Genomic DNA, 23,091 nt, shown 5'->3' with positions numbered 1-23,091 from the left:
TGGGTGCTCCTGTATTGGGTGCATATATATTTAGGATAGTTAGCTCTTCTTGTTGACTTGATCCCTTTGCTGTTATGTAATGGCCTTCTTTGTCTCTTTGTATCTTTGTTGGTTTAAAGTCTGTTTTATCAGAGACTAGGATTGCAACCCCTACCTTTTTTTGTTTTCCATTTGCTTGGTAGATCTTCCTCCATCCCTTTATTTTGAGCCTATGTGTGTCTCTGCATGTGAGATGGGTCTCCTGAATACAGCACACTGATGGGTCTTGACTCTTTATCCAATTTGCCAGTCTGTGTCTTTTAATTGGAGCATTTAGCCCATTTACATTTAAGGTCAATATTGTTATGTTTAAATTTGATCCTGTCGTTACGTTATGATGTTAGCTGGTTATTTTGCTCATTAGTTGATGCAGTTTCTTTCTAGCATCCATGGTCTTTACAGTTTGGCATGTTTTTGCAGTGGCTGGTGCTGATTGTTCCTTTCCATGTTTAGTGCTTCCTTCAGGAGCTCTTGTAGGGCAGGCTTGGTGGTGACAAAATCTCTTAGCATTTGTTTGTCTCTAAAGGATTTTATTTCTCCTTCACTCATGAAGCTTAGTTTGGCTGGATATGAAATTCTGGGTTGAAAATTCTTTTCTTTAAGAATGTTGAATGTTGGCTCCCACTCTCTTCTGGCTTGTTCAGTTTCTGCTGAGAAATCCACTGTTAGTCTGATGGGCTTCCCTTTGTGGGTAACCCGACCTTTCACTCTGGCTGCCCTTAACATTTTTTCCTTCATTTCAACTTTGGTGAATCTGACAATTATGTGTCTTGGAGTTGCTCTTCTCAAGGAGTATCTTCATGACGTTCTCTGTATTTCCTGAATTTGAATGTTGGCCTGCCTTGCTAGGTTGGGGAAGTTCTCCTGGATAATATCCTGCAGAGTGTTTTCCAACTTGGTTCCATTCTTCCTGTCACTTTCAGGTACACCAATCAGACGTAGATTTGGTCTTTTTACATAGTCCCATATTTCTTGGAGGCTTTGTTGGTTTCTTTTTACTCTTTTTTCTCTAAACTTCTCTTCTCACTTCATTTCATTCATTTGATCTTCAGTCACTGATACCCTTTCTTCCAGTTGATCGAATTGGCTACTGAAGCTTGTGCATTCGTCACGTAGTTCTCCTGCCATGGTTTTCAGCTCCATCAGGTCATTTAAGGACTTCTCTACGCTGGTTATTCTAGTTAGCCATTCGTCTAATCTTTTTTCAAGGTTTTTAGCTTCTTTGCGATGGGCTCCATCTTCCTCCTTTAGCTGAGAGAAGTTTGATCGTCTGTAGCCTTCTTTTGTCAGCTCTTGAAAGTCATTCTCCGTCCAGCTTTGTTCCGTTGCTGGTGAGGAGCTCTGTTTCTTTGGAGGGGGAGAGGCGATCTGATTTTTAGAATTTTCAGCTTTTCTGCTCTGTTTTTTCCCCATCTTTGTGGTTTTATCTACCTTTGGTCTTTGATGATGGTGACGTACAGATGGGGTTTTGGTGTGGATGTCCTTTCTGTTTGTTTGTTTTCCCTCTATTTTCTTAGCCTCACAAGTAGCCGGGATGGCAGGCATGTACTGCCATACTCAGCTGGATTTCTTTTTTAAAATACCATTAGGTCTTATAGGGTTTAATTTTTTCGTAGAGGTTATGCATTAGTTAGTAGGTTAATTCTGAAATGCCTTATGCTGTTTTTGTTATAATAGTATTTAGTATTTTCTGCTTGGTTATTGCTGAGGAAGAGAACCTTTAATTTTTGTGTTGGTCTAATATGTGGACCCTATTTGAGCTCTTATTCTGAGTCCTAGAATGCATTCTAATACTTTGTTGATTTTGTTGGTTTTAGTATGTATATTATTATATAACCTGCAAACAATTTCAGTTTTGTCTCTTCCTTTTCCCTTTTTTTTTTTTTTTTTTTTTGTGAGGCAAGAGTCTTGCTCTGTCCCACAGTCTAGAAGAAGGCCAGGCACAGTGACTCACACCTATAATCCCAGCATTTTGGGAGGATGTAGCAGGTGGATTATCTGAGATCAGGAGTTAGAGAACAGTCTGCCTAACATGACGAAACCCCGTTTCTACTAAAAATACAAAAAATTAGCTGAGCGTGGTGTTGGGCACCTATAATCTCAGCTACTCAGGAGCCTGAGGCAGGATAATCAGTTGAACCCGGGAGGCAGAGGTTGCAGTGAGCCAAGATCATGGTGTTGTACTCCAGCCTAGGTGACAGAGCAAGACTCTGTCTCCAAAAATAAAAAAAAGCTGTAGAAGAATTGTGGGCATTTTATTTTCTTCTCGTTGAATCTGTATTTTCTGAATTTTATATTATTGTCTTTTATACTTAAAGGGGAAACATTACTTTCAAAGTAAGATAAAAGATGAGACAACAATTATTAAGTCTTGAACTTTATAATGAACTTTAGCAAGTTTAAATAAAAGTAGAAAGGAAAATAAACATTTGCTTTAGATCAGATGTTACTTTCTGTATTTTTCAGTGGAAGTGAAGAAGCTCTTTCCAATGAAGACTGTGAAAATGTTTACCACTTGGTGTACTCGGCACATCGCCCTGTTGCTGTGGCAGCTGGAGAGTTCCTTCACAAAAAGTGAGCTAATTATCTTTGAAAACAGGTTCTACTTTTCTATGTTGTTTTCTTGTTGTTTTAGAGTTTGTAGAAGAGAGTAATAGTGACTGAACACAGTGCTGAAAATGTCCATCTGATACTCCGGGGGCTATAACAGCCTCACAGCCTATGTACATGGTGAATCACAGCCTTGAGGATGCTGTACCTTGTGACATACTCCTTTTTTCTGAAATGTGAGAGGATGATTCTCAGCTAGATGTGAGTGGAGATTGGAGGAATGCATGAAATTTATAAAAGCTAACATAATTGATAATTCATCACACTAGTTTTTTCTTTAAAATTCTGAGGTCTGATCTTACTTTCTCAACATTTGTAATCTAAATTTGAAGCAGTATCACCTTTAAAATGCCTTCCAAATTTTAATTTTTTTTCATTCTTTCCATTATGATGATTTTTTTTTTTTTTTTTTTGAGACGGAGTTTCGCTCTTGTTGCCCAGACTAGAGTACAATGGTGCAGTCTCGACTCACCACAACTTCTGCCTCCCAGGTTCAAGCGATTATCCTACCTCAGCTTCCCAAGTAGCTAGGATTACAGGCATGCGCCACCCTGCCCAGCTAATTTTGTATTTTTATTAGAGACAGGGTTTCTCCATATTGGTCAGGCCGGTGTCGAACTCCCGACCTCAGGTAATCCGCCAGCCTCAGCCTCCCAAACTGCTGGGATTACAGGCATGAGCCATCACACCCGGCCATGATCAGGATTATTTTAATCAGTAATTCATAGTAATTCTGAAAGTTTTATATATATATAGTTGCAGTTTAATTTTTTTTAAACCTTATTTTTTTGTAAAGCATAACGTTAATGAGAGTGTATGCATGTGAACATTTAGGATGTACATTTTTTAGCGTGATTTACTGTATATGTTCTATAATTGATTAGTAGATTAACTCATTCTTTAAATCATTTTAAAATATATATTATATATAAGTATATATTATATATAAGTATATATTATATATAAGTATATATGTATATATAAGTATATATGTATGTATATATAAATATATATTTATATATGTGTGTATATATGTATGTATGTGTGTGTGTGTGTGTGTGTGTGTGTGTGTATACACACATATACACATCTTTTTTTTTTTTTTTTTAGAGAGATGGGGTCTTGCTATCTTGCCCAGGCTGGTCTTGAACTCCTGGCCTCAAGTGATCCTCCCACCTCAGCCTCCCATAGTGTTGGGATTACAGGCATGAGCCACTGTACCCAGTTGATTAATTCATATTTAAAATATAAACATATTCTTGGTTATAGGTGTGTATCTTTTTGCTTTGTTTTGTGTTTTGGGTTTTTGTTCATGGATTTAAATTACTAGCTTTGAATAATATTCACAAGTGATTTTAAAAGTTTATTATGTATTCTAACTTCTTCTTATGCTGAGGTACAAATATAAATCATGGAGTAGGCAACTGCTGTGCATCAGTGACTAACTTTGATAATGAGCAGGCCTGGTCCTCTCTCCAGTATCTGCATTCAGTGGTACAATAACAAATTGTTCTCTACTCACTTGTACCTCTCAAAGTGAGAAAAGTTATTTCTGTGTAAGAAATCTCTGTTAAGAAAGAAACCAGCTACTTACTGGGCATGCTGGCAAAGAAAATGAAGAGGAAGAAAGTCAAGGTTTTCAGGCATGACTTAAAATAATATTGCGTTTCCTAGTGACTCTGACACCTCTGGCTAGTAGAATAATGCTGATTTTATATTTATCTTTGGATGTTGTCTGTCACTGATACCAAGAATGTACTGTAGTCTTTCTTTTTTCAGCATTATTTTATTCTAATTAGTCTCTATTCTCTACTTGTCAAAGAACTTTGTGTTTTTAGAAATAATTCGTTGCTTCTGTAGTTTCAGAGAGAAAAATAAACTTATGAGATTGGTTCTCTGTATAATAGAAGCCATAAACTGGTAACTCTTGAGTTAGAAAAAGTCTTAGAATATACTTATTTTATGTCTGTATTATATTTTTCTATGTTTGAAATATTGGCTAAATTTTTTATACTTTTAAAAATTGATAAATGCATATTTATAGGGTACATGTGATATTTTGATGCATGCATCTAATGTGTAATGGTGAAATTAGGTAAATAGGATATCCATCACCTCAAATATGTATTATTTCTTTGTGTTGGGAACTTTCCAAATCTTCTATTAATAACTATTTTGAAATATTCCATAAATTATTGTTAACTATAGTCACCCTACTGTGCTATCAAACACTAAAACTTATTTCTTCTAACTGTATTTTTGAACCCATTAACCAACCTCTCTTTATTCCACCCTCTGGTAGCGATCATTCTACTGCCCCTCCAGGAGATCAATCTTTTTTTTAGCTCCCACATAAAAGTGAGAACATGAGATATTTGTCCTTCTGTGCTTTGCTTAATTCACTTAACATAATGTCATCTAGTTCCATCTGTGTCACTGCAAATGACAGGATTTCCTTTTTGTGGCTAAATAGTATTCCATTGTGTATATATATCACATTTGTTTATCCATTCAAACGTTGGTGGACACTTAGGTTGATTCCATGTATCACTACTATGAATAGTGCTGTAGTAAACATGGCAGTGCAGATATCTCTTTGATATGCTGATTTTTTTCTTGTAGATATATACTTAGCAGTGGAGTTGCTTGATCATATGGTAGATATTTTTAGTTTTTTGAGTAACTTCCATACTGTTTTCCACTGTTGCTGTACTAATTTACATTCCCACCAACAGTGTACTAGCATTCACCTTTCTCTGCATCCTGGCCAGCATGTTATTTTTTTGTCTTTATGATAATAGCTATTGAAAATGAGGTAAGATGATATCTCATTGTGATTTCTTATTTGCATTTTCTTTATAATAAATAATGAGAGCACTTTTTGTATACCAGTTGGCCACTGGGTATGTCTTCCTTTGAGAAATGTCTGTTCAGATCATTTGCCCATTTGTAAATTGGATTGTTTTCGTTTTTGCTAAGGGGTTGTTTGAGTACCTTATATATTCTGGTTACTAATCCCTTGTCAGATGAATAGTTGGCCAATATTTTCACCCACTCTGCAGGTTGTCTCTTTATTGATCCCTTTGCTGTATAGAAACTTTTTTGCTTGATATAATCTCATTTGTCTGTTTTTCCTTTTATTGCCCATGCTATTGAGGTCTTGCCCCAAAACTCTACCCAGACTAATATTCTTAAGAATCCCCAGTGTTTTCTTTCTCTCTTTTTTTTTTTTTTTTGTTTTTTTTCAAGATGGAGTCTTGCTAGTTAATGGAAATGGGATTGACTTCTTGACTTCTTTTTCAGATTGTTCACTTTTGCTGTACAAGAATGCTACTGATTTTTATGTTAATTTTGTATTCTGCTACTTTTCAGAATTTATTAGTTCTAACAACAATTTTTTGGGCAGAGTCTGTTTTTCTAAATATAAGATTATGCCATCCACAAACAAAGATAATTTGACTTCTTTCCAATTTGGATGTCTTTTATTTCATTCTCTTGCCTAACTGCTCTGACTAGGACTTTTAGTACTATGTTGTATAAAAGTGGTGAAAGTTGGCATCCTGGTCTTGAGTTCTTATGGGAAAGGCTTTCACCTTTTCCCCATTTAATGTAATTGTAGCTGTGGGTTTGTCATATGTGGACTTTATTATTTTGAGATGTGTTTCATCTTTGCTAGTTTGTTGAGAGTTTTTATCATGAAGGGGTGTTGATTTCTTTCAAATGCTTTTTCTCTGTTGAGAGGGTCATATGAGTTTTGTCTTTCAGTCTGTTGATGTGATGTATCACATTTACTGATAATGCATATGGTTAAACTATCTTTGTGTCCCTGATATAAATCCTGCTTGATTATGGTACAGTACCTTGTTGATATGTTGTTAAATTTGGTTTGGTAGTTATTATTGAGAATTTTTACATGCATGTTTACTAGGGATATTGTCTAATAGTTTTTGTTGTTGTTTTGTTGTTGTTATTTTGTCTTTGTCTGGTTTTGGCATCAGGGTGATGCTGACCTTGTAGAATGAGCTTGGAGGTATTCCCTTATCTTCAATTTTCTGGAATAGTTTGAGTAGAATTGGTGTTAGTTCTTCTTTAAATGCTTGGTAGAATTCTGCAGTGAAGCCATCAGGTACCGGGCTTTTTTTTTTTTTTTTTTTGGAGACTTTTTATTAGTGCTTCAGTATCATTAATTTTTATTACTGCTTCAATATCATTATTGGTCTCTTCAGGTTTTCTTTTTTGAGACGGAGTTTTGCTGTTGTTGTCCTGGCTGGAGTACAATGGCGCAGTCTCGGCTTACTGCAACCTCCACCTCCTGGGTTCAAGCGATTCTACTGCCTCAGCCTCTCGAGTAGCTGGGATTACAGGCGCTTGCCACCATGCCCAGCTAATTTTTGTATTTTTAGTAGAGATGGGGTTTCACCATCTTGGCCAGGCTGGTCTCAAACTCCTGACCTCAGGTGATTCACCCACCTTGGCCTCCAAGAGTGCTGGGACTAAAGGCGTGAGCCACCGTGCCCGGCAGTTTTCTATTTCTTTATGGTTCATTTATGTTAGGTTGTATGTGTCCAAGAATTTATTCATTTCTTTTAGGTTTTACATTTTGTTGGTATACAGATGTGTATAATAGTTTTTACTGATCCTTTGTATTTCTCTTGTAACCATTGTAATGTCTCTTTTTCTGTCTCTGATTTTATTTATTTGGATATTCTTTCTTTTTTTTTTTTTTATTTCAGCTAAAGGTTTGTCCATTTTGTTTATTTTTTAAAAAACCAATTGTGGTTTCATTGGTCTTTTGTATTTAGTCTTAATTACATTTATTCTCTGATCTTTATTCTTTCCTTCGGCTAATTTTGGTTTGTTTTTTGATGTTGTTGTTGTTGTTGTTGTTTTTGTGTGGGTCTTCTAGTTCCTTGATACCTTTCATTATTGTTGTCTGTTTGAAGTTTTGCTAGTTTTTTGATATAGATACTTATTGGTATAAACTTTCCTTTAGAACTGCTTTAGCTGTACTGTACTTCATAGGTTTTAGTATGTTGTGTTTCTATTTTCTTTTCTCTCACGAAATTCTAAAATTTCTTCTTTGAACCATTTGTTGTTCAGGAGTGTGTTGTCTAATTTTCATGAACTTGAACAATTTCCATTCCTTCTGTAATTGATTTTTAGTTTTATTCCATTATGGTTAAAAAAGATACTCAATATGCATTCAATATTTTAAAATCTATTGACTTCTTTTGTGACCTTGTAGCCTGTCCTGGAGAATATTTCATTTGCTACTAGAAAAATGAGTATTCTGCAACTGTTAGATGGAATGTTCTGTAAATGTATGTTAGGTCCATTTGGTCTAGAATGCAATTTAACTCCAGTGTTTCTTTGGAAACATTGATTCTTTTTCCGTCTGGATAATCTTCCCATTGCTGAAAATTGCACGTTGAACTCCCCTACTACTCCTATTATATTGCAGTTACTCTCTTTCCTTATGTCTTAAGTTTTTAAATATATTTGTGAGGGTCAATATTGAGTGTAGAGATATTTATAATTGTTATATCCTCTTGTCATATTGACCCTTTTACCATTGTAAAATGGTATTCTTTGTCTTTTTTTCTTTTCTTTTCTTTTCTTTTTTTTTTTTTTAAGACAGAGTCTCGCTCTGTCGCCAGGCTGGAGTGCAGTGGCGCCATCTTGGCTCACTGCAACCCCCACCTCCTGGGTTCAAGCAGTTCTCCTGCCTCAGCCTCCCGAGTAGCTGGGACTGCAGGCACATGTCACCACGCCTCGCTAATTTTTGTATTTCTAGTAGAGACAGGGTTTCACCATGTTGGCCAGGATGGTCTCCATCTCTTGACCTTGTGACCTGCCCACCTCAGCCTCCCAAAGTGCTGTGATTACAGGCTTGCACCACCGTGCCTTGCCTTCTTTGTCTTTTTTTAATCATTCTTGACTTAAAGTCTATTTTATTTGATAACAAATATATCCACTTCTGTTACATTTTTGTTCTCTAAGTGCATGGATTATCTTTTTCCATACCTTCACTTTCAGTCTGTGTGTCTTTATAGATGAAGTGAGTTTCTTATGGCATAATATAATTGGGTCATGTTTTTTTTTAATCGTTTCAGCCACTTTATATGTCTTTCAATTTGACAATTTAATCCATTTACCTTCAGGATTATTATTGATGGGCATGTGTTTACTATTGCCATTTTGTTGCTTGTTTTCTGGTTGTTTTGTAGATCCCATTGATTTTTTTCTCTCTCTCACTGTCTTCCTTTTAGTTATCTAATAATATATTTTGATTCTGTGCTGTTTATTTCTGGTGTATCTATTATAGACATTGCTTTGTGATTACACTGAGGCTTGTAAAAAATATCTTGTAGTTAAAACAGGTTATTTTATGTAGGGCATGGTGGCTTACACCTGTAATCACAGCACTTTGGGAGGCCAAGGCAGGCAGATCTCTTGAGGTCAGGAGTTCAGGACCAGCCTGGCCAACATGATGAAAGCCTGTCTCTGCTAAAAATATAAAAATCAGCCCGGCGTGATGGCAGGTGCCTGTAATTCCAGCTACTTGGGAGGTTGAGGCAGGAGAATTGCTCGAACCTAGGAAGCAGAGGTTGCAGTGAGCTGAGATTGTGCCACTGCACTCCAGCCTAGGTGACAGAGCAAGACTCACTCTCAAAACAAAACAAACAAACAAACAAAACAGAGAAAAAAAACACAGAAAAAAATACAGTTTATTTTAAACTTATAATGACTTAACTTTGATTGTAAAGTATCATAAATAAACTTTACACTTTAACACTGCTCCCCTCCCATGTTTTGGCTTTTCTGTGTTTCAATTTACATTTTAAAAATTTTGCTTATCTCAGCAATTGTTGCAGTTTGTTTTGGGGTTTTTTTGTTTGTTTGTTTGTTTTTTGTTTTTGTAGAGACAGAGTTTTGCCATGTTGCCCAGGCTGGTCTCAAACTCCTAAGCTCAAGCGATCCTCCCATCTCGGCCTCCCAAAGTTTGGAGATTACAGGCATGAATCACCATGCCTGGCCCCAGTTGTTATTTTTAATAGTTTTTTCTTGTAGTCTTCATGCTTAAGATATAAGTCATTTACTTGCCGCATTTTAAAGTACTCTGAATTTTTTTCAGTTTTCTTACTTTTACCAGTGAGTTTTATACCTTGAAGTTTTCTTGTCACACATTAGTGTTGGGGTGATCAGACCCAACAGCAGGCCGTGGGGGCTACGAAGTCCAGCAGAGTCAAAGGAATGAGAAAAGACAAGTTAAGAATGAGTGCATAAAGTGGGTCCAGGGGGCCAACGCTGGTATGGAGGCTGCGAAGGCCCCGAGCTCTGGGAGCCCAACACTATTTATTGGTGATCAAAGAAAGAAGCAGGTGGTGAGGACGTTTGGATGTGGGGGTAAACAGGTGAGGACATGAGGACGTAGGGGTAGAAAGGTAGCGGTGCATCAAGCGTTATCTGTGACAGTTTACTATTTTCTTTGATGCATATAAAATATGCTCTGCTGCTTGAGATAATGGAGAACATGTTTACGAGCCTGGGAGAGCAACCAACAAGTCTGCGCACATTCCAGAGGCGACGAGGGGTTTTATGCTCTGAGCCCTGGATTCCATCCAAGCCACGAGGGGTTTTATGCCCTGGGCTTATATTTGTGGTGCGGCAGGGCAGCCTTCCACCCTTTGGCACAGACTTTGGTGTTCCAAAGGCCATGAGGGGTTTTAGACCCTGGACCCCGGACATTTTCCAAGACTCTTTTATATTATGACAGACAAGCCAATCCTGCCTGAGCTTTTCTGCCAACACATTAGCATTCGTTTCTTTCAAATTGAAGAACTCCTTTTGGCATTTTTTATAAGGCAGCTCTGGTGTTGATGAATTCCCTCAGCTTCTATTTGTCTGGGAAAGTCTTTATCTGTCTTTCATGTTTGAAGGATATTGTTAGGTACAGTATTCTTGGATAGCAGTTTTCTTTCTTCAAAACTTTGAATATAGCATCCCAGTCTATCCTGACCTTCAAGATTTCTGCTGATAAATCTACTGAAAGCCATATAGGAGCTCCATTGAATATGATATGATTCTTTTCTTTTGATGCTTTGAATATTTCTTCTTTGTCCTTGATTTTTGTTAATTTGATTATGATATGCCTTGGGAAATTCCTCTTTGGGTTGAATTTGTTTGATGACATCTGAGCTTTCTGTTCCTGGATGCTGTTGTCTTTCTCCAGATTTGGGGAATTTTCAGCCTTACTCTTTTAATATGCTTTCCAGGCCCTTTTTCTCTCTCATCTCCTTTGGGAATGCTAATTTTGCAGAAGTTAGTTTGCTTGAACGTGTCCCATAATTCTCATAGGCTTTTTAAATTCTTTTTTTCTTTTTGCTCTTCTGACTAGGTAATTTCATAAGTTCTGCCTTCAGGCTTACTAATTCTTTCCTCTGTTTGGTCAAGTTTGCTGTTGAAGCTTTCTAGTGAGTTTTTCACTTCAGTTATATGCTTTATTTCTAGGATGTATATTTGATTTTTAAAAATTGTTTCTATTCATCATATTTCTCATTTTGTTTTTCAAATTTGATTTAGTTTTCTATTTGGATTTTTTGTGTGTATGTAATTCCTTAAAATTCTTTTTAAGAGGATTACCCTGAATTGCCTGTCAGACATTTCATAGATCTTCAGTTTTTCTGGATCTGTTGCTGGAGCTCTGCTGGTTTTTTTTGGTAGTGTAATATTTCCCTGACTTAAGTTGATGCTTGTGTATTTGAAGAGATAGCTACCGCTTCCACTTTTTTGCAAGTTTTCTTTGGTAGTGTTAGACCTTTACTTCTTAGTTTCAGAACTTGAACCCTGGCCTCTTGTTTTTTTCTTGGTCTGGCAAGAACTTATAGTGGAATTTAAACAGTATTCCAGAACCAAGTCACTGCACTTCTGTTCTTTCTCAGTCTGGTGAAGACTCTTAGTACTGGAGCTTAAACACTTCCCTGGAACTATATTGCTGGCCTTACATTATTTCCCTACCTGGGAAATCCTTAAGTGGGTACTGCAACTTAATCCTGACCTTTTAGTTGTTTCCAGGCCAAGGAAAGACTTTATACAGTCACCTGGGCTTTGTGGAAAATACATCTAGGGATTTGATCCTTCCCTTGGATTGTGCCCCTTGCAGTGCTTTTGCACTGGCCACTCCGTTCAACATGGCATTCCCACTGGCCAATGTGCCGAGTGGCCGCCAAGATCCGTGCACCAGTTGCTGTGATGTGCACCAGTTGCTGTGATCAGCACCCTATTCTTTCTCCCCAGTTCACCCCAGGTGTTTCTGGCCTCCAGGCACTCCCAGTGGTTCCGTGGGATGGAACTGGAGTGGGCTTCTTGCAAAGATGCCCAGACCAGCAAGGAGAGCAATTTTCCACTTCTAATTCCCTCTTACCAGAATCATGGGTCTAGGGAAATTCTCTTTGAGTTTTGCCAGCTTGTAGGGAGGGGGCAGTTGGCACAGTGTGAAATGACTGTTTCTCTTACTAATCATAGTTTCTTGATTCTGTGGGCCCAGAGGGTTTCTCCACTTCTCTTCAGAGTTCTAGCATATTCAGGGTGGTATCCTTGTGTTTGAATAGTTTCTGGTTGTATCTTTGTAGGGGGAGTGATGCTCGGCAATCTTCTGTTCCACCATCTTGCTGATATCACAACACAAAAAAAAGTTTTTATTAGAATATCTGCCACAGAAATCCAGAAGGATAAGCCTGCATTAGTTTTTGTTTCTTTGTGAAAATCAAGCCAATTCTTATGCAAATGAAAGCTTCACTCCATAAATGTTTTTTAGGCCCGTGTCTTGGAGAAACTTGCAGTTTGATGACTTGATTAATGATCTCTTTTATCATTCTTCCATCATTTAATATGGTGACTTAGAAAATCTTAAATAAGCTACGGTGTATCCCCAGGAGTTCCATGATCAGCTTTCAAAGATACATAAATGTACACATCCACACACGTATAGTGTCTTGTAGTCTAGTCATAAGCTATTCACAATATTAACCAATCATCCAAAAAGTAGTAAGATCTGTCTGAAATGAATGTTTTACTACATCATCAAAAATTCCACATTTTAATACTCAAAATTTAAGCAAATTCCTCAATACCTTATTTATATGCAATAAATGGAATTATTTAAATTGGCACAAACTGGGCATGGTGGCTCATCCCCATAATCCCAGCACTTTGGGAGGCCGAGGCAGGTGGACGACTTGAGGTCAGGAGTTTGAGATCAGCCTGGCCAACATGGTGAAACCCCATCTCTACTAAAAATACAAAAAATTGGCCTGGCATGGTGGCACACGCCTGTAATCTTATCTACTCCAGAGGCCAAGACAGGAGAATCTCTTGAGCCCAGGAGGCGGAGGCTGCAGTAAGCAGAGATCATGCCATTGCCGTCCAGCCAGGCCGACAGAGTGAGACTTCATCTCAAAAAAAACATAAAATAAGCCGATCACAGTGGCTCAGGCCTGTAATCCCAGCACTTTGAGAGGCTGAGGTGGGCGGATTACTTGAGGTCAGGAGTTCGAGACCAGCCTGGCCAACATGGTGAAACCCTGTCTCTACTAGAAAATACAAAAATTAGCTGGGCATGGTGGCAGGCACCTGTAATCCCAGCAACTTGGGAGGCTGAGGCATGAGAATCGCTTGAATCTAGGAGGCGGAGATTGTGCCGCTGCACTCCAGCCTGGGTGACAGAGTGAGACTGTGTCTCAAAAAATAAATAAATAGATTGGTATATTTCAGTTATCAGGGATATTCATATTTTCCTTTTACCACCCCTCTGAAAGTCACCCATTAAACAGAACCTTCTCTTAAATGATAGCTATATAGATTATAGATACAGCTTCAAGATAAGTTCTCTAGTCCCCTAATATGCCTTCCTCCTCACCTGCCCCCCCAGAAAAACTCAGCTTCTCTGTGGTCGTTTTCTGGTAGAGATTGGTTTATTTTAATATCACATGAAATTATTCTCATTTTATTCAGTTATTTTGCCTCTCATTTGAGAGGCCTACTCTGACTTTTATGTATAAACTAGTACATGCTATATACATATACCGTTTTTTTTTTTACTTTTCTTTATAACCAGCAACAGTATATACTTACCTACCGTTTATTCACTAAAGTGAGAGCTCCATGAGAACAGGGATTTTGTCGTTTGTTCCTAAGATCCCTTTTACCTAGAGCAATGCCTAGAAATAAGATACCTTTAGCAATTTTTTTTTTTTTTTTTTTTTTTTTGAGACATAGTCTTGCTCTGTCACCCAGGCTGGAGTGCAGTGGCGCGATCTCGGCTCACTGTAAGCTCTGCCTCCTGAGTTCATGCCATTCTTCTGCCTCAGCCTCCCGAGTAGGTGGGACTACAGGCGCCCGCCACCACGCCCGGCTAATTTTTTGTATTTTTAGTAGAGATGGGGTTTCACTGTGTGAGCCAGGATGGTCTCAATCTCCTGACTTCATGATCTGCCTGCCTCGGCCTCCCAAAGAGCTGGGATTATAGGCGTGAGCCACCGTGCCCGGCCAACTTAGCAGTTTTTAAGTTTTGTTAGAATAAATCTAAACAAATTAAAAATTTCAAATCTTTTTTTTTTGCCATATTTCAGATGTTTTGTTACTACATGATATTTTATTAATTTACCATTAATGTCATTTTACTAAAAACTATTGGGTTCATAGATAATGTTTCTAGATAATAAGGTGTGAATTTTTTAAATTATTGATGAAACATTTGGTTATATGTTATAATTACGTGACTGTGAAATCAGTGTTTAGGAAAATAGAACTTAGGGCCAAGGCAGGGGTATCACTTGAGGTCAGGAGTTCGAGACCAGCCTGGCCAACATGGTGAAACCTCATCTCTACTAAAAATACAAAAATTAGCCCAGCATAGTGGCAGGCACCTGTAATTTCAGCTACTTGGAAGGCTGAGGCAGGAGAATTGCTTGAACCCGAGAGGCAGAGGTTGCAGTGAGCTGAGATCATGCCACTGCACTCCAGCCTGGGTGACAGAGCGAGACTCTGTCTCAAAAAAGAAAATAGAACTCAGTTAAAAATTACATATTCTAGTATCAATCATACAGGATAATAGCAGTCCTTATCATTTTCACACATATTTGAACATTGATTGTTCATCGTAAAAGTTTCCCTTTACATTTTATATGTAGTTTAACCTGTAGGACATTGTTCAGATGCCACCATTTTCCGACCTATAATGACATCAGTTACATGTTTCTATTGAAATAGATGAATAATCTGACCTCTGATTTTTTTTTTTTTTCGGAGTCTCTGTCACCCAGGCTGGAGTGCAGTTGTGCAATCTCAGCTCTCTGCAAGCTCCGCCTCCTGGGTTCATGCCATTCTCCTGGCTCAGCCTCCCAAGTAGCTGGGACTACAGGTGCCCGCCACCATGCCCGGCTAATTTTTTGTATTTTCAGTAGAGACGGGATTTCACCGTGTTAGCCAGGATGGTCTCAATCTCCTGACCTCATGATCCACCTGCCTCGGCCTCCCAAAGTGCTGGGATTACAGGCGTGAGCCTCTGCACCTGGCCTGATCTCTGATGCTCGTTCTGCCTGCTCCCCCTTTTTGTTGTTGTTGTTGTTAAACACTGAAATGATTTGTGTGTTGAGGGAAGACTAAAGTTCATATTCATGTAACTTTGCAATGCCCTGTTTTTCATTTCCAGGCTATTTAGCAGACATGACCCACAAGCAGAAGAAGCATTAGCAAAGAGGAGGGGAAGAAACAGCCCGAATGGAAACCTCATTAGGATGCTGGTTCTTTTCTTTCTTGAAAGTGAGGTAAAAAATGTTTTAAGATAATTCCTTATTTCTTTTATTATATTACATTTTAAATGTCAATTCATTTTAATTTTTTTCAATCAAATAAAAAGTCTGTTTCTTATAAAGTTACCTTCATGAATTGCATGATATAGAATCAGTCCTTTACCTTTTGTGGAAAGGTGTTCTGAATATATATGTAGGTGTGGATCAACACTGAATACAGACTGGCAATTGTTAAACTTTTACAGTATTGTAATACTGCATATCTTTTTTTTTTTTTTCTTTTGAGACAGGGTCTCACTCTGTCACCCAGGCTGGAGTACAGTGGTGCGATCTCGGCTCACTGCAGCCTCTGCCTCCCAGATTCAAGGGATTGTCCTGCCTCAGCCTCCCGAGTAGCTGGGACTACAGGTGCCCACTACCACGGCCCAGCTAATTTTTGTATCTTTAGTAGAGACGGGGTTTCACCATGTTGGCCAGGCTGGTCTTGAACTCCTGACTTAGGTCATCTGCCCACCTTGGCCTCCCAAAGTGCTGGGATTATGGTCATGAGCCACCATGCCCAGCCTGCATACCTTTTTATTATTGTTGCCTTTTGTTTTTATGCCTGTAGCTTTTACGTTACATTAAACAGTTTTTGAAAATTGTCAGACTGTTAATAACATTAGTTTTATCTTGTTTGAAAATTATTTAGTAAGGAGAAAGAAAAATACAAATTCATGTTTTAATTGATAGTTGTACGAGCCTCATAGCAATATTTCCATGTGCTATATTCAGTTATTGCTTAAACAATTTTGTAATTAACACTTATATGTCAGGATCTGTTTTCTCAAGTAAACTTCGGTTCTTCCACCAAAATGGTGTGGGTTTTTTTTTTAATATATTGTAATCTGTATTTCCTACTACTGCCGTGTCATTGGCGAAACAGTAAATTAAACCTGAAGAACTCCTGAATAACTTAACTTCTTCATTTAGAAATGCTTGAAAATAGAGTTGCAGGCCAGGTGCAGTGGCTCACGCTTGTAATCCCAGCACTTTGGGAGGCGGAGGAGGGCAGATCACTTCAGGCCAGGAGTTTAAGACCAGCCAGGCTAATATAGCAAAAGTCCGTCTCTACTAAAAATAGAAAAAAATTAGCTGAGCGTGGTGGCGCACACCTAATCACAGCTAATAAAGAGTCTGAGGCACAAGAATTGCTTGAACCCAGGAGGCAGAGGTTGCATGCAGTGAGCCGAGATTGTACCACTGCACTCCACACTTCGCGACAGAGCCAGATTCTGTCTCAAAAAAAATTAAAATAAATAAGCAAACAAAATAGAGTTGCAAAAGAAGTAAAGAACATCTAGAAACCTAGGACTCTCAATTTTATTTGTTAAAAAGTGTTTTTGATTTGTGCTAGAATGTCAGTGAAGAAACGATTCTATGAATGCTCAAGTTTGAGAGTAAGAGGGGAACTTAGTAGGAATAAGGAAGAGAGACACAAACAGGTAGCCTATATGAAAATTAAAATTGGAGAAGAACTCAGTCAGTGGAGTGAAGGGTGTTAGGGCAAAACAGCAGAAAGTGGTGAAGGAGTTGCTGCCATTTTTTAAGAGAGTTACCAATGACTAGAGAAATAAAGTCAGAAACAAAACTAGCTAGAGAGTTGAATTTGAGTAAAGAATGTGTTTAATAGTATTTTAAATGTGTATGCAAATTACCTGAGGATCTTGTTAAAATGCCAGTTCTTACTCAATAGCTCTAGAATGGGGCCTGAGATTCTGCATTTCTAACAGTCTCCAAGATAGTGCTCATGGGTCACACTTTGCATACTAATGATTTGAAGCATTATTTTCTTAACAAGCAAGGGTGCATGTATTACAGAATAAAATGCAAAGTGTGAATTTTTTTAGTAAAACACTAACTACCCCGTAAATATCACATGTCTAGTAAACCATTTCAACTTACACTCTTACCTCCCTTAGGTTTTTTAGAGGAATGGAATAAAAAGTAGCCAGACATGGTGGCTACTTGGGAGGCTAAGGTGGGAGGATCCCTTGAGCCCAGGAGTTGCGCAGGCTGCAGTAAGCTATGATCGCACCGTTTGCACTCCAGCCTGTGCAAGACCCTGTCTCTAAAAAAAAAAAAAGCAACAATAGTTTCAGAAATTGATAAGTATGAGATAACTACTAAAAAGTTTAGGGAATATGATGATCTTCGCTAACTGACTTTGATTATTCATTAAAGGAAAATGTTTTTTATCTCAGAAAGCTCAAGGGCTTTTCAATTTATTAAAAGGCATGAGTACTTAGTTTCAGGCATTTTGTCTTTTATTTAAAGAAGTAATTTGTAATGTTTATTACTGCACAATTTTCAGATGGTCTTACTGTATTCCTGTGTTTGCTACCATTTTCTAAAGTCTTACAACAGAATTAGAATGTATTTGCCAGCTGTATTACATTCCTTTTTTTTCCTTCTTTTTTTTTTTTGAGACAGAGTCTTGCTCTGTCACTCAGGCTGGAGTGCAGTGGCGTGATCTCAGCTCACTGCAACCTCTGTCTCCCAGATTCAAGCAATTCTCATACTTTATCCTCCAAGTAGCTGAGACTACAAGTGTGTACCACCATGCTTGGCTAATTTTTGTATTTTTAGTAGAGACAGGGTTTCACCATGTTAGTCTGGCTGGTCTCGAACTCCTAACCTCAAGTGGTCCACCTGCCTCGGCCTTCCAAAGTGCTGGGATTACAGGCGTGAGCCACCACGCCTGGCCCTGTATTGCATTTTTCACAGCTACAAAAGCAACTGCAAATAGTATTGAAAGGTTTCTGGTTGATTCTAATGATTCATGGTGTTTATATTGACTTTTATGGTATCCTGTGTTTCACAAGAAATATTCTTTGTGAAAATCTCTCCTCTTATCTTTTTATACTAGTGTACACCTAGGGTGAATGCTTAATGAAGCCATATTCTCATAGTATGATGGTATTCCAATTGTGCTGTACTCTGAATTTCTCTTTGTTTTACTGTCACACACTTTAATTGGTAAAATTTTGTAATAGACTTGTGAAATACTGAATTTAAAGAGACTTTAGAAATAATAGAGTAGAAAGAGTCTTTTTTTTTTGGGATGGAGTCTTGCTGGAGTGCAGTGGTGCAATCTCCGCTCACTGCAACCTCTGCCTCCTGGGTTCAAGCGATTCTCCTGTCTCAGCCTCCCGAGTAGCTGGGATTAGAGGCATGCACCACCACGCCTGGCTAATCTTTTTATTTTTAGTAGAGATGGAGTTTCGCCATGTTGGCCAGGCTGGTCTTGAACTCCTGACCTCAGGTGATCCACCCTCCTCAGTCTCCCGAAGTGCTGAAATTACAGGCGTGAAGCACTGTCCCCAGCCAAGGGAGTCTTTTATAGATTAGTTACAGACTGATATGGTTTGGCCCTGTCCCCACCCACATCTCATCTTGAATTGTAGTAATCCCCATGTGTCAAGGGTGGGACCAGGTGGAGATAATTGTATCATAAGGGCAGTTTTTCTTACATGGTTCTCATGGTAGTAAGTCTCACGAGATCTGATGTTTTTATCAATGGGATTTCCCCTGCACAAGCTCTCTTGCCTGCCACCATGTAAGATGTCCCTTTGCTCTTCCTTCATCTTCTGCCATGATTGTGAGGCGTCCCCGGTCATGTGGATCTGTTCTGTGAGTCCATTAAATCTCTTTCCCTTATAAATTTCCCAGTCTCTGATATGTCTTTATTAGCAGCATGAGAACAGACCAGTACACAGACATTTACCTGGGATTAACTGAACTGATTATTTTTTTCTTTATTTTACTGAAATGAGAAGTAGTAACATTTTAGTAGAATTATAAAATGTTGAATTGGAATCAGTTTGCAGTGCATGTAAAATGTGATTAAGAGATCTGCATAAACAAGTCAGTAACTTTGTTTTCTTTTGGTACCAAAAGGTGATTTTTTAAGATGTTTCAACCTGTGACAGTCATTGATTTCAGGTGACAAAATACCTTGTATTTTAGATGCATGCCAGATAGTTGGATAAGTCATACTTGAATGTGATAAGTCTGGATTTCCCTAGAGGTAGTATGACTCTAGAATTTATTATAAAAAGTGTGATGCAGCCAGGCGCGGTGGCTCATGCCTGTAATCCCAGCACTTTAGGAGGTGGAGGCGGGCAGATCACGAGGTCAGGAGATCGAGACCATCCTGGCTAACACGGTGAAACCCCATCTCTACTAAAAATGCAAAAAATTAGCCGGGCCTGGTGGCGGGCATCTGTAGTCCCAGCTACTCTGGAGGCTGAGGCAGGAGAATGACAGGAAAATGACATGAACCCGGGAGGCGGAGCTTGCAGTGAGCCGAGATCGCGCCACTGCCCTCCAGCCTGGGCGACACTGTCTCAAAAAAAAAAAAAAAAAAAAAAGTGTGATGCTTTTCAGAGGGATAAGGATGCTATTAGTAATTATTTCAAAACAACAAGAACAACCCAGAACATTTCTGGATAATCTGGCAGTATGGTCACCCTTCTTCTTTTTTTATTGTTTTATTTTTTGGAGACCAAATCTCGGTCTGTTGCCAGACTGGAGTGCAGTGGCAGAATCTTAGCTCACTGCACCCTCCGCCTCCTGGGTTCAAGTGATTCTCCTGCCTCAGCCTCCTGAGTAGGTGGGACTGCAGGCATGTGCCACCACGCCCAGCAATTTTTGTATTTTTAGTAGAGACGGTTTCACCATGTTGGCCAGATGGTCTCGATCTCTTGCTGCCCGCCTTGGCCCCCCAAAGTGCTGGGATTACAGGCGTGAGCCACCACGCCCAGCCAGTCACCCTTCTTATGAATGAGGAGGATAATTGTGACAGTCATTTAAGACAGGAAAATTGACAGCTTCTTATCGATATTTTTAAGAAATTTCCCAAAAATGCCAGGCACGATGGCTCACGCCTGTAATCCCAACACTTTGCGAGGCCGAGGCGGGTGGATTACCTGAGGTCAGGAGTTCGAGACCAGCCTGGCCAACATAGTAAAACACAGTCTCAACTAAAAATACAAAAATTAGCAGGGTGGCGTGGTGGGATGCACCTGTAGTCCCAGCTACTCAGGAGGCTGAGGCAGGAGAATTGCTTGAACGCAGGAGGCAAGAGGTGGCAGTGAGCCAAGATTGCGCCACTGCATCCTGGGTGACAGAGCAAGACTCTGTCTCAAAAAAAAAAAAAATATGAAAGAGAAATTAAGGTACAGTATAGATTAAGAAATTTTATTATATTGTGTAGTAGGAGCTGTGTAGGAGAACAGAAACAAGGGAGGCCAGGCACGGTGACTCATGCCTGTAATCCCAACACTTTGGGAGGATGAGGCGGGTGGATCACTTGAGGTCAGGAGTTCAGGACCAGCCTGGCCAACATGGTGAAAGCCTCTCTCTACTAAAAATGTAAAAATTAGTCAGGCATGGTGGCAGGTGCCTGTCATCTCAGCTACTCGGGAGGCTGAGACAGGAGAATCGCTTGAACCTGGGAGGCGGAGGTTGCAGTGAGCCAAGATCATGCCATAGCATTCCAGGCTGGGCGACAGAGTGAGACTCTGTCTAAAAATAAAATAATTAAAAAAAAAAACAATGAAGGGAAAGAACCAAATCAAAGGACATGCAGTCAGATTACTGCCTAATAGACTCTATATGCAGATTATTACTTGAACATGTTTTCTAGGAAGTGAAAAATCAATACAATAAAAGGAAAAGAGGAGTATAAGAAACATTGGTGAGCAAATAAATTAAAAAACAAAAAACAAAAACCTTAGCGCTAAACCTAAAAACTATGACATTGATGTTTAAGGCAAATATCTATTAATTAGTTTTTAAATGTAGGAGTATAATGTTCAAATTAAATGAAGAGAAGTGAAAAATAGGCTAAGGATTTTGATAATGGAAAAATGCTAGAAAATAAAACCCTGAATGAAGGACAGATAAAGTAATCAAGAAAACATCACAAATAGAGCACAGAAAATAAAATGCCAGCAATATTTTCAGCATGAGTAATCCCAGTAAATATAAATCAATTAACATATTTTATTAAAATGCAGATTATCATTTGGGATTGAAGTAAATGAAGAATAGCTTTATGCTGTTTACAAACACATCTTAAAATAACTTATAGGAAGTTTATAAATAATAGGCTGGATAAAGGCTGGAAATAACTAATAAATGATTACACAAAGATAGCAGAGGGGGCAATATCAGTACAAGATAAACCAGAATTAAAGACCAAAAGCATTAAGAGGGATAGAAAGGGGATAGTCTGTATTTATTGAAGGTATAATCTGCCAAATATATGCAATTGTAAATCTTCATATACCTATTCTACAGAAATACACATAATCAAGCACAAAAGCATATTCAGCTGATTTTTTATTGTAAAATATATAAAACAAAATTTACCTTGTTAAGTATACAGTTCATTGGCATTAAGTACATTTATATTGCTAGGCAGTCATCACTGCCATTTATCTCCAGAACTTTTTCAAATCTTCCCAAACTGAAACTCTTTATTTTAGCTTAAAATAAAGCTCTTTAATTTATATATGTATAAATAATAACTCTTTAATTTAGCATGGGTTAATAGCAACAGTTTTGAAACTATGTATTTTTCTTTTTTCTGCTGCCATTGTTCATCTTTGACTCTTGAGTTGTGCACCTCTTGTTCCTGTCACTGTTGGAGTAATGTTATGGATGGTCTAAGGATAGTTTCTCAGAATACGCGAATTAGGAAAGTTTGAAGATATCTCCCTCAAACCTTTGCCTATATTGTTTACAAGCAAAGATGCTAATCAGTATTATTTACTCTGGCTTTGATGGAATTCACCAGGACATGTTGTGTGCATTTGAAATGCAGTTGAAATGAAGTACTGAATTAGTGTCAGAAGAGGCAGAGCATTACATAAGTCATTAAAATTCACACTGAAACCAGCCTAGTAACATGGTAACCCCGTCTCTACAAAAAAAAAAAAAAAAAAAAGCCAGGCGTGGTAGCATACTCCTATAGTCCCAGCTACTCCAGGGGCTAAGTTCGGAGGATCACTTGAGCCCAGGAAGTCAAGGCTGCAGTGAGCCGTGATTGTGCCAGTGCACTCCAGGCTGCGCAACACTGTGAGACCCTGTCTCCAAAGGAGAAAAAAAAATCACACTGAAGTTAAGAGTGATTATAGAGTTAGGAATGAGGAAGAAATCCAACTCAAGTGCTGAATGTGCCAAGATAACAGTAGATAACCAATAGTAGATCTAGAAGGGTGACTTTCATACTTTTGGGCCACTACTTATGATGAGAAAAATATTTTCTCTGACAAGTACAAGCACATATAACAGATTACAGTTAATGAAATAGTATTTACCCTTTCTATGTGCTATGCACTCTTTCTACTGTGCATCATTTTTTGAATCTTAGTTCTCAATGCATTGAATTGGTTTAATAACCCAAGAATGGATTGCAGTCTGTAGTTTGACTAACACTGATTACCAGGACTGTTTAACTGAATGTAATGAGCCTCAAAAGTGGAAGATCTTTTATATTAGGGTGGAGAAGTTACTTGTAAGTAGCAGAAACCAGAACAATGCCAACACCTTCTGTACTTGCCTTCCCTGAAAAGCTTCATTA

At 38.5% G+C, this 23,091-nt stretch overlaps 1 protein-coding gene across 14 annotated transcripts in view; it reads left to right on the top strand.

Moving 5' to 3' along the window:
• Nucleotides 1-23,091, top strand: part of STAG1 (STAG1 cohesin complex component) — a 408,398-nt gene that overhangs the window by 277,623 nt on the left and 107,684 nt on the right. For 13 of the 14 annotated variants that reach the window (XM_016942001.4, XM_009446530.5, XM_063806251.1 and 10 more), the window contains 2 exons: nucleotides 2,506-2,613; nucleotides 15,362-15,476. In XM_016942001.4, the coding sequence (XP_016797490.1) occupies nucleotides 2,506-2,613; nucleotides 15,362-15,476 (223 nt within the window). The remainder of the gene's footprint in view (nucleotides 1-2,505; nucleotides 2,614-15,361; nucleotides 15,477-23,091) is intronic. The other variant, XM_016942000.4, reaches the window with a different exon arrangement.

The sequence above is a fragment of the Pan troglodytes genome, chromosome 2 (genome assembly GCF_028858775.2).
Source record: "Pan troglodytes isolate AG18354 chromosome 2, NHGRI_mPanTro3-v2.0_pri, whole genome shotgun sequence".
NCBI classification, from domain to species: domain Eukaryota; kingdom Metazoa; phylum Chordata; class Mammalia; order Primates; family Hominidae; genus Pan; species Pan troglodytes.
Note: the sequence above shows the minus strand (reverse complement) of the source record. Positions and strands in the feature narration are given on the sequence as shown.